Below are 12,617 nucleotides of genomic sequence, written 5' to 3' on the forward strand. Positions count from 1 at the left end.
GGTGGGAGGGTTGTCAGGTGCTGCTTGAAATTCTGAATTCGAGAAAATTCGTCAGTTTTCTAAATGTGTTAATCTGTTCTGTTTAAGTAAACGACGCTTTTGGGTTTCTTAGATCATGTTGCCTTGGGAAATGAAGAGTGGAATCCATGGGAAGGGGATGAGAAAAATGAACTGGTTGCTTCTCAGCAGAGATATGAAGCTAATCTTAAGATGATAAAAAATGCAAGATCTCATCTAGAACAAACCAGTCTTAGAGTACAGATTTGGGGCAAAGCAGCAATTGGTAAGCAGATGTAATCAATGTCTATTAATCTCTTAACCTTTCTGATACAGCAGTTCCCTTTGCTTTTAATGATTGAAACTTCTGTATATGATTAAATAACATGGATATCTGTACATCGAGAGTGTTAAGGAAGTGGTGGCTGTTAACTCAAATTTATGTTAATAGCAATCTATGAGTAGTTAGACTCTAGTTCCTTTGTATCAGTTCTTTTCAAGGCTGTTTTTCACATCTTTAAAAGAAAATGGCTCGAATGGCAAAGAAACCCAGTTACTTTTTGAATCCAGTCTAGCTTGCAATACAACACAAGGACAGACCTCTTACTTGGCTAAAACAATATTTTTGTCACATTTACACTTTGTGAAATAAGGCATCACACAGTGAGAAAGAAGGCATTTTCTGCACTGCCATACTACTGCCACTGGTAAACTTGGAAATTCTTCTGTTGTAGAAGACACTGAGTTTCTTCTCTACATAAACTGAGGGCCAAGATCCTCCCAAGCTTTTTAAATATTGCTGAAGACATATCATTGTTCTTATTTTAGCTTTTTTGAAAATGTAAATTTTCTAGCTTCAGTTGAACTTTCATGTAGCATTGTAGAACACATTGGTATACTAGATGGTGGTGCATTCCAGCGCAAAAATTGGGTGTCTTTCACAAAAGCTTAAAAGAAGTATGCTTGTTCTTAAAATGCTGATTAATATTTGCTCATTTTCAAGTGGTACCTGTACCAGAAGGAGATGGTAACAGAAGTGGTAGTGTGGTATATCTTCATCTACCAGTATTTTGACAGCCAAAGAATCTTTTTAAATGCCCCAACGTGTGAAAAATTCACCTTAACTAATTTGAAGTTACATGGAGTTTGGGAAGCAATGTCCACATTATATAAGAAGCTCTGACATCTCTTTCCCAAGTTCTTATGTTGTTATGCTTTTTCATTTCCCAGAAATACTTTTATTTTCTAGGAGTATAGAGTAGGCAAGATCTATGCATTCAAATTCTCCATGATATCTTCATTTATGTAGGTCTTTACCTTTGGCAACATATTTTTGGAGGGCACCTTGAGCCAGCTGATGTGACTGCACAGTGGAGAGAAGGAAGCCAAAAAGCAGGAGGAACGTATTTCAGGTACTAGCTGCATAATGTTGACTTCAGTTGTGTTAACTTTAACAAACAATGGAAAATTAAAGAACATTGTAAGATGCACAGGTGCGTTATTTTGTCTGAGAGTTGCAGTTATCTTAATACAGTTGCAAATACTTTAATTTTGTCATGTTTTTGGTAATTCTCATTCAAAATTATCACAAAGCAGTTACATTTATTCATGGAAACACATACTTGATAAAAGCAGCACGTTCTAGCCCAAACATGTCGCTATTAAAAAATAGAAAACTTTGGAGCAATTTCATCTGCTGTTTTATGAAGATTTGTGTATTTGAAAGAAATGTTGAAAGCCTTACCAGTGCTGAGAGAGTCCAGCCAAGAGTCCTCAGGAGACGGGGAAATACAACCCTGAGAAAAGTCTAAGAACTGGAGTTTGGAGTTTATAGTTGACTGAAAGAAGTGTGGAGTTGTGAGGCAAGAAGGTGTCTCCTGCTGTTTGGTTTCTGTTGTATTCAGGGAAAAGGGATGTCACTCATTCATTCACAAATAGGATTGTATCAAAACCACAATTTGTTTCTGTTTATAACAAAAACAATCTGTGAGACCTAGCATCTGGTTAACTAGTTGATTTGCAAAGCAAAAGTTTCTATGCAAAGCAAAACATTACACTTGAAACATTGATTCCTTTAAAAATGTATTTTGATCTGTGATCATGCACATTTTAAGACTATTGTCAAACACTTTATATTATTTAGTGAATGACACAGAACTTTTCTCTAAAGGTCCTATTTAATACCATTTTTCAGGCCTTCTGTAAAGATACAGTTAAAGCTGAAGGATTTTTCATCTATTTGGCCAGTCTGCAGTAGTAGCTCTCCTACAACATTTAGTCACTTGCACCAGGACCCATCTGTTGAAAATGTTTTCTTTTAAAGCATAAATGACGCACTTAAGTGAATTTAACTTCTGAAAAATGTGTTGCTTCAGAAAGGTGTTTTTTCCTTGCACAATAAGACAGGGTTCTATTTGAAGTTTGCAGTGTTTGAAGTAACCATGTGATTGTGAATTGAAAGGGTTTTTTTTAACTGATCACAAATTTTTTTTGGCACTTTTAGTTATCAATGTATCTGACTGAGTACATGGTACAGGCCACAGAATCTTTTCAGTAATGCCTACATCATATTCATAAGTGATTAAAAATGTTTTCTAGAAGGACACGTAGGCTTGATTTAAACATAGCAATTATTAAAGAGTCTGTCGTACATCTAAGGAAATAGATGAAGTTACATACTCTTTTAAAAAATAATAGCTCTATTCCTTGTCTGCAAATATAACCTGATCCTACAAGATTACAGAATCAACTGTGAACGGTGCTACTGTATCTTGGTAGTCTCCTTGACAGAGCAATAGAGCTTTCCGTTCACGGATTGGGAGAAAGGATACAATACTTTACTTGAATAGGGACCAGTGCCTGTAGTGTTATCTTGGGAGGAGACTGCTTTGTTTCCAGAATTAAAATCATGGAAGCTGTAGAAATCAATGACACTGTACCAGATAGATTGTCTTCTAGGCATGGACATGAGAATTTTTTTCAAGCCCTTGCTTTTCGTGTTTATAATACAAAAATAATTTGCTGTGCTTAATGAGTCTGTCACTTGACTGATTACGGTTATTTTCTCTCTGGTGTGCCTGTTTCAGATGAATAATAACCTCACATGGTTCCTTAGGGTGTGCATCTCTCATAGAAAGACTTCTATACTAGCATTTAAACATCATCTTGTTATGTTTAGAGGAACCAGGGATAATAGAGTCTTTATTTTAACTTTAACTTGGATGCTAGATCCAATAAAAAATACAAAGTTTAAGTTTGATACCAGTATAACAGAGGTTAAAATTTGACAGGCTAGTAGGAACTTGTTGTGCAAAGTATAGAATAGATGCAAATATAACTGTTATTTTAATGATTAGGATTCTGAAATGAAATAGCTGAAGTTCTACTTTTTACTCAGATTAGAAATGTTATTTTGTATTATTTTGTGAGGAAGAATTAGTACATGATTTTGGCTGCACGCTGCTTATAAGATTTTCTAGAGTTGTTGACTTCTTTATTGCCTGGCTGAGGTAAATTATCTCCATTTGATTACTAGATGAGGCTAGAGGGAACTAGCTGAGGTGACACATTTGGAGAATATGTGCTGCTGTGCAGTTTTTTGTGGTAAGTCTAATGATTATTAAAACATAGAGCTCTCATGAATGTTTTTAAAGAATATCAAATCTAAAGACACAAAAATGCCAAAATATCACTTGAACGCAGTTGCATGAATAAGCCCATTTCATATATTTATAATGGAGAAAACAGGCTTAGTATAGATTTGGATGGCTTCATGTTTTTATCGGAGAAGTTGCCTAAAGAATACTGGAAGTATCAGCTTCTGCATGAAATGCAGGGACATTTATTTAAAAATACGAGTGGAGAAGGAACTGCATAGCTGTGGATTTTACTGACACATTGGCACATTCATACAAAAAGTAGGAGAGCAGGGTTTAGCACTTTCCTTGGCCCGAAGCAATTCACATCCTTCTCTCCTGTCACCTGGGAGGATGTTGTAGAGCAGGGAGTGCAGAACCTCGTATCTCTTACCATTAAGTAAGAGCATTCCTAAATTTTCTGTTCCACTGCGAGTCACACCCTCTCTATTTTATAAACATTCCGTGCTGCTTTCCCCCCGCCCCCCCCCCATGTTAAAGTCAGTTGTTCGGCAGTTCTTAAGTCCCATTCTCCTGTCCTCCTTATGCAAATTGCAACCATCTTTATTCATGCCAGAATGAAAGCATATTGGTCAACAAAGTTAACTAGCAAAGATGTATTTACCTGCCAAAGGATTCTGCTAAGGATAGGTTGCAGCAATTTCATTTTCTTAGTAGCCCTTGCTGAAACTTTTTGAAAATCCAAATACACTATGTCTACTGGATCTCCTTTGTCTTTATTCTTACTGACACACTGATAGATCTCCATCAGATTAGTAAGACAGGATTACTCATTTCCAGCAGCATTTATCCACATATGCGATCAGTAATATTACCTTTTGATAAGATCGAGTGATCTTACTATTTATTACAGACTCTTGAGAGAGGGAACTCAACTGACTGCTCTGCTCCAGTGGTCCTCTCAGGTTGATTTTGTAGATGGGAGTGACACTGGCAGACCCCTTCTCATCAGCCTTCATAATGACAGCTGCACACCTTTGCCAGCAGGTCTGCGCTTTTGTGTTTGTGTTCCTTCTGAACTCGCAAGTGAATGCCATCCAGGTCCAGATACAATACTTACGGTGTTTTACCTTATATTTCTTGCTGAAAAGGGTGAGTTAGGTGTGGGAATGTCTTCTGCTATGGCTTTGTCATCCCATTTTAAACCCTTTTTAAACTGTTGTCCCTCCAGTTCTGTAGTTGTCTTTTTGGTATATTTTTTATATATAGTTTGGTTTTCATATGTTTAAAGAGACTTTACCTGTCAGCCAGAACAGCCTTTTACAAGGTGCTTTCCAAATTGTTTTTAGCCCTAATTTTCTGTTTGCATTTCATGCAAGTGTTGTATGAGCTTTGGTGTCCTCCTTGTTTGGACAAGCTTTTCATTGCTTTCAATGCTGACTTTGCCCTTTGACAGCCTCCCTAACTTTTCTATTAAGCCATATGGGGTGGGGTGGGAGGGCTGTGTTGTTTCCTTTTTGGATTGAGGCATGCAGTGTTCCTGGGCTTGTTATACAGTGTTTTTGAACAGCCTTACAAGCTGCTTGCAAGCTTTTTGCTATTTGGGTTACTCCTTTCAGAGCTCTTTTCTTGATTTTTCTCATTTTTAAGTAATTCTTCTATTGCATGTGGAGTATCTCTACGCTGCATGTATTTGGTGTGTTCTCTCCTGCTGCCGTGTTAAACTTAATCATATTGCTGTTACAGAATGGCTGTTTGACTAACATCTTTGGAATTAGGTCTGGAAGACTCAGTCTGGAAGAGTATCTTTTCTAAGACAAGGTTCTAAGACTAGTAAGGAAAACCAGGGACTTTATAGGAAGCAAGTAATTTATTGAGTCTAAAAAACTCTATCTCCTTATACCATCCTTCATCTAGCCTTCATGTAAGTAGTAAAAATCTCTTAGTACTACTGCCTTAATTTTGCAGCTTCTGTAATCCCTTGTGTTTCCCAGTCCCGATTGTGTTCTGACTGGGAGTCAGTAGTACAACGTTAGCACTGTGTTTTTATTATTAAAGTATGGGATTTCCATAGTGTTTCTTTTTTCCCCACTGTAATTTTATGCTGTTAAACTTCGTATTTTCCTACACACAGGTCATTGCTTCCCCACCTGTATGTCCTGTTACTCCTGTTATAGCCTCACAACACTGTGTCCATAGATAAAACTCTTTTACCCCAGGTCTCCTTTTACAAGGTGATCACTGGATTGACTAAGTATCCTATTCACTATTTTAGGCATTCTGATGCTCGAGGTGTTCTCTCTTATGAATCCCAGTGATTCTTTTCTCATTGATGTTAAACTGAGTGGAGACTTTTCTCATTGTCTATTAAACTTTGGATTTAAATCTTGACCTGACTCACATTCAACTTACTAGAAGTCTTGATTCCAAATCATGAGTCTCATGAATCTTGGCTCCAAAATATGCCACTCCTACTGAGCCAGCAGCATGTTGGTTTAACTCAGGTTTAGAATATGTTTGCCTAAGGTCAGTCTGCTTCAGATAACCTCACTAACCTGTAAAAAAGTAGTTTTTACAGCTTTTGCTATGAATTTTCTTTCACTAAGCCCACTTGAACTGGAACTAGCTGTCAATCTCAGCACTTCATGAGTTAAAATTCATGGTCATTCTAAATTAGTTAAAACTCATGCTCATTCTAAATTACATTTTGTTGGTAGCTGAAAAACTGTAATAATGCAGCAGACCTAGAAAATGAACATTTCATTAACTCTTGGGAAAAAAATTGCTAGGTTTTTTCCCCTCCACACTTTCCCAAGCTGTGTAGTCACTAATCGTTTGAGTTCCGTCAATAGTCTGTTAACACAGCAGTTAACTGAAGAGCAGGAGCTGGCAAACACTGGTTTGCTTCATTGCAGTTCATAAATGGCAGTTGTCAGATACTTGTAAATGATTAGTGATATAATGATTTTGCTACATGATGGAAATGCCTCTGTTAAATAAATTGTACAAGATGTAGAAATGCAGTTTTCTACCTAAAATGTTTGTGCTTACTAGCTTATATCAGAGCCTCAAGTTTGACCTGGGTTACACAAGTAACAGAAGTTTACATTTAAATAGGTACCTCTTGTGTTATAGATTCTACTCAGTATCAGATGATGCAGTGTCTTTTTTTGGTCTATCCCTAACTTAACCAAAATGACAGAGAAAAGCAGTATGCCAGACCAGCTAACTGTCTCTCATAATGATACCTGTTTTAGTATACTCTTACAGATTTTTGGGAGGGCCTCTCTCTTGTTCCAATATAGTATTCATTTGTTATTACTGGAATTAAGAAAAAGTTTGACCTTTAGTGAACATCAAAGTACATCCTTTTTTTAAAGTTGATTGATTTACCCACATTTTGATGTTTGAATATGGTAGTGGTTCTGATTCATTGACAAAATACCTTATTTGCATTTAAGTCTCAATCTCCTTTTTCCTGAATAAAGATGAAGGCAGCTTTATTCCTGTGTTAAGCTGTAAATACTAACAACAGATATGGTTACAGTTGCACAGTTACTTTGCAGTATATTGGATTTCCTTTATTGAAGGAAAAAAAAAAATCTCTGGAGTACAGACTGTGTAGTAAGGATGCTTAGAAGATTAAAGTCAATAATTTGTCTTAAGGGTATTTACTGTTTGTATTTTGGTTTTCACAGCTTCATCACTGGTCCATCTGTAGTTCCTGGCTACTTCTCAGTTGAAGCTGAAAATGTTGTGCTAGTTCTGAATGGAAGAGAAAAAGCAAAGATCACTTACGCCACTCAGTGGTTGCATTACGCACAAACGTTAATTCAGACTCACAAAATACAGCATGTAGCAGTTGCGCTGCTTGGAAATGAGCAGTGCAACAATGAATGGATTCAACCATACCTGAAAAGAAATGGAGGATTTGTAAATCTACTCTTTGTTACATATGACTATGCGTTGGTAAATGAAGAAGATATTTTCCAGTGGCCTTTAGGAGTAGCTACGTAAGTGCTGTAGGCGGAAATTACAATTGAAATGTAATTGTTGTGCATGAGGTATGGAAAATACACCTGAATGTTACTCCTGAAATCCCCAAAAATTATAGAAAGTAAATTGTAGAACATGATCCTATTAATGATGATCTAAATGAAGTGTTGGAATCTTTGGAAATTGCATTTAGCAATAAAAATGGTAACAGGAAAAGAATGCTAGGACTTAGAGAGCTTTAAAAAAATTAGCCTGTCTGGTGTGGTTTTCTGGGTTTTTTTATCTTCAGTAGATTTGCTCTTGAGATTTATCGTAACTGGTGATGTAATATGTACCAGTAACATGGGGATTTTAAAGGTATTTATGTAATTCCAACTACTGCTTGTTTAGGAAAGGAAAGGGATGGTACTGGTAGTACTTTTTTTAACCTCTGTTACGACTCTCAAAAGGAAACTGTAGGCCTTCCATTTGGAATTAGTATACTCCAGTACTACAGAGACGTAAACTGCTCAAACTATTTGTGTGGAGTAGATAAAGGTTTGGTTCAGTTTGATGCAATTTTACTCCCTATTAACAGAGTTAATAGTGGTTTAGCTACTTATCATAGTAATATAAGGCTAAAAGAGTACAGCATTATTTTCGTGTCTTGTGTTGAATTTGAATTCAATAGCCTGTATTGAGCTAGTTGGCAAACTGTATGGAGTTTTTATACATAGCTTGAAGTTGCTCACAGTGTCATTGAAATACACTAAATATGGATTCTTAATTGTGTCATAGAATTGACGGCATTGCAAGTTCCCAAGCAAAAAGAAACTGAGTTTTGAGATGCAAAGATTAAGGAAGCAGATAACAGAAGGCAGCAACAGTTACAACAGTAAACTGGGGTGCAAAGCTGGGGGCAGAAGGATAGCTCAGGTATCAGAATGGGACATTGCAGCCCTTGCACACCAGTGGTTGTAAAAATTGTGGTTAAAGGTATACAAATGTGCCAGATTTTCCAAGTGAAGAGGGAAAATAAAAGATGTAGAATCATTCAAAAATGGCATGAGTTAAAAGTGGTTTTCTGAAAGTAAGTGAATTAACATTGGTCACACAGGAGAAGAACAAGGGAAGGACTGTTCCATCAAAATTTGGGAAGGTGAAGAAATTTAATAGGTCTTCAGAACCATTAATGGCAATGAAGAAATGGCTGTGAAATAAGGTAGAGCCTACCTTTGAAACCAGTAAATAACTGGGATCAGGGTATAACTTTTCTTCTAGAAAAAGAAACAACTGGGAAGTAGAAGACCAGTGATCCATCAAAAATAATAACATTAGAAGGAATATCTGTCTTAATTTGAGAATGCAAAGGAGCAGAAAATTTTTTAATACTCATCTGTTCCAGAAAAAAATACTAATTTTATGTAATGAAACAGTTAGTGCCAGCCCTTCAGATGAAGCAGGGTTTCACTGGCTGTCATGATGTAAGATTTGAAGAATCAGTCAAAAAAAGAAAAATATCTGATGTGGTGAAATCATACCTAAAAGAATAGCATACAGTTTACATTGGATCCCAGGACTTTGCATTCGTTTTGAGTCCAAAAAGACAAATTAAATAGCTTGTATGACAAGCTATTTAGTAGCCAAAAGATTAGATTAATGAAGTCCACTCACATTGAAGTGAGATTTTCCTTTGGGAGATTACCAGTGGTATTTTCAGTTGGTAAGCATGCCCAGAGATTAAGGTATCTGAGACTTAAACTCCATAGTTAACGTTAACCTGACTATTTCAGTCAAAACTAGTGGTTGTGTCCAGAACAGATGCCATTGGAAAAGTGTGTTTCTCAAGGGCATTTTGTAACATACACACATAAATATCTCTGATGTTGAAAGAAGACATAAGTAATCTGGAAAGTCTCTGAAGAGAGTGGTCGGGGCAAAGGGAATAAAGACCAACTTTTAGGACAGGATTTGCACTAGTTTGTGGGTCTGTCTGTGTTTATAGATGTGAATTGGCAACAAATACATGGGTTAGTCTTAGAATCTGCTGCAGTAAAGCTGAAATGGTGCAAAATGTTTTTTCTGTGACGTAAAACATACAGTTGTCTAATATATACATTGTTTTTACAGCTACAGAAATTTTCCAGCTGTAGAACCCAGCTGGTCAATGCTACGTGATTCAAGATCATATCTATGTAATTTCTTAGGAACAGTTTATAAGAACTCTTCTAGGGAAACGCTAATGGAAATTTTGAAGCAGGATGGGCTTGACAAACTTTGCTGGATTGCAGCCAGAGAACAGTAAGACTTTGATTTACTTTGTGAAAATATTCAGACTTTTTTGCCTGGTTCATTATTACGAATCCTTTCTTGAGTGTTAAAAAATAGTACAAATAAAGGTAACTGGTCATAATTAAAACAGAGAACATTGTCAAGACTCTTTGTATAGGTCTTCATAATGTAACAGCCTTTCTGGTGCTGTATTTTACATCAAGCATATTTTTAAATACACAGAAAAATCTCCTATGTACACTACATATAAAGATATTTTTTTTTCTTATATACGTTTGATTATGGTGGGAGAAAAAATAATTGCCTCGCACCTTGTATGTATTAATGTCTGAGTAGAAGAAAAAGACAGCTGTATTTTGTTGTGCTCCATATAAGAGAGTGGATTTAGTCTTTATGACACAGGTCTTTTTTTCTTTCTAGTAGGTAGAACAGATGTTTTGACTAACAGGAATAGGGTTCTGATTGTGTTTCTTAATTTTGCTAAGCAACAGTGTTTGATAGCAGGCATAGCAGTGCTTTAGGAAGACCTCAGCTACCCTGATGAAGAATATCAGGACATGGATTGTTTCTGTGGCATACGCTCTTGCTTCACAGTCGTTCTGAGGCACTTCAGACAGACAGATTCAGGTTAACGGATTGCTTTACATTCTAACTTTTGACGAGAAAACCTCTACTAATTTGAAGTATTAGAGGCCAAAAAAATTCATTGAGTCCATTGAGTGTCTCCCTGTATGTCTATTTCTGAACTCTCCTGTGAAGTAAATTGACATATGCATCATCCAAGTCATGCACAAGATTTAAAATGGAGTTTCAGTTTGCCTTTTACACTTCTAAGTATTAATAATTTCCTAAAGGACCGTATCTAAAAAGTGTTACAATCTATTTTCAACAGTGACATTTTCAATACATTTTCAGAAGACTATTTAGAGAATAGTCAAGACTAAAAGTAAAAGCTTATTGATTGTGTGTGTAATATAAAATTTTTACACTCACAGCATTTTTAGTTTTATAAATAATTTAAATTAAAGTGTATCTCTACTTTTTCATTGCAGTGCCTGTGGGAAAAATATTAATTTTCAACCCCTTTACTTTCCTAGGTGGCAACCTCAAGAAACAAATGAAAGTTTCAAGAATTATCAAGATGCCTTGCTGCAGAGTGATTTGACATTGTGCCCAGTGGGAATAAATACAGAATGCTATAGAATTTATGAAGCTTGTTCATATGGTTCTCTGCCTGTTATAGAAGATGTAATGACACCGGGTGATTGCGGAAATTCATCAGTGTACCACAGTGCTCCATTACAATTATTAAAAACCATGGGGGCTCCATTTATCTTTATTAAAAACTGGAAAGAGCTTCCTGCTGTTCTAGAGAAAGAAAAAAAAATGAGCTTACAAGAAAAGATTCAAAGGAGAAAAAAGCTTATAGAATGGTATCGAAACTTCAAAGCATGGATGAGACAGAAATTCATTAATACGTTGGAAAATTCATTTTTGCCCAGTGATAAAGGATAAATTGTCCCTTTTGAAAATCTAGAATAGATTGAAAGCTTAATTTCCATTGACATTCTGAGCTTTTATACAAAAGAAATCTCACAGGGCGGATGCATTCCTTTTGAAGTCAACAGAATTGCAGTAGCTTAGGCAAGAGCTACATTTGGCCCTCCATCCTTAGCAATTTTCAGAGAGGATGTTGACTTAGCAGGATGGTAGTCTGTAAGGATGACAACTTTATTACTATTTTTACAATTTCCATGTTGGTGTGTGACTTGGTAAGTTATTTTTAGGAGAATATCTTTGAGCATGTGCACATGTTAAAATCCAACATGGTAACAACAGTTGTGTTTGAAGAAAAGAGAACGAAAGCTGGATGGTACAGACTAATGTATTATGTAGACTAAAGAAGAAAAGTATGGTTACAGCAAGATTACCAGGTTTAGCACAATCACTAAGGTCTATCCTGGTAAGTGCTTATTTTGAAAATGTGAACTGTTTACTTGATTGACATTTCATTTCCAAGGAAGTGGCGATGAAGCTAATTAAACACTGTGGAATAAAAATATGTATTTCAAGGTAAAAACAGAGAACTCTGTGTTAGAAATATTTTATAGCAGTGTATTTCCTCTTTAGTGTCAGATATCAAAATTTCTTTCTTCCACGTCCATTTAGTCTTGGGACAGAACTTTCTGAAGTTCTGCTGCAGGAGCATTCATTAGCTGCAGTTACAGCTGCACATTCTGAACACCGGGCCTCAAATGTGAATCTGCTTCTAGTTTTCTGATTTTGAGAAATCTGCTGAAACTTGTCAGCTCCAAAAGATGGCAGAAATATAATATTGCATGTTTATGATACTACATGTACCACAAAGTTTCAACAGTTTTCATTAAATGTAGCCAAAGGGATGTGGTACTGTTCCTGTACACCAGGAATGAGTGTGCGCTGTTATCTTCACTGTGTTCAACTGAGCTGTGTTACTGCATGCACGACATGGGCATACCGAAGGTGGTGTAATAGCCAGTTTTCTGTCTTTGAATATCAGCGTGCCATGTGGGTTCATTCTCATGTAGGAATTCAAAAGCCAGTGCAACTATACTGCTAAGTAATACTCATTTGTGTAATGATACTATCTAGTTCTGGAATATGTATCATACAGGAGCACTTCTGTGGTTTTTTTCAGTTTTCTTGCATCCCTTCTGTGTAAAAAAAAACAACCAAACAAAAACCTCAACAGAAAACCGAAACGACCCCAAACCATGT

The 12,617-nt window shown here is 36.3% G+C and overlaps 1 protein-coding gene across 1 annotated transcript; it reads left to right on the plus strand.

The window, feature by feature from the left end:
• Nucleotides 1–88: 88 nt before the first annotated feature.
• Nucleotides 89–12,174, plus strand: TMEM5 (transmembrane protein 5; the record flags this gene model as incomplete). Its single annotated transcript, XM_010290275.1, has 5 exons — nt 89–283; nt 1,307–1,409; nt 7,292–7,606; nt 9,699–9,869; nt 10,958–12,174. Coding segments are annotated over 5 exons (1,202 nt in total), but the record flags the coding sequence as incomplete, so codon positions are not given.
• Between the last annotated feature and the right edge of the window lie 443 nt (nt 12,175–12,617).

This window comes from Phaethon lepturus, unplaced genomic scaffold (assembly GCF_000687285.1).
Source record: "Phaethon lepturus isolate BGI_N335 unplaced genomic scaffold, ASM68728v1 scaffold58046, whole genome shotgun sequence".
Taxonomy (NCBI): domain Eukaryota; kingdom Metazoa; phylum Chordata; class Aves; order Phaethontiformes; family Phaethontidae; genus Phaethon; species Phaethon lepturus.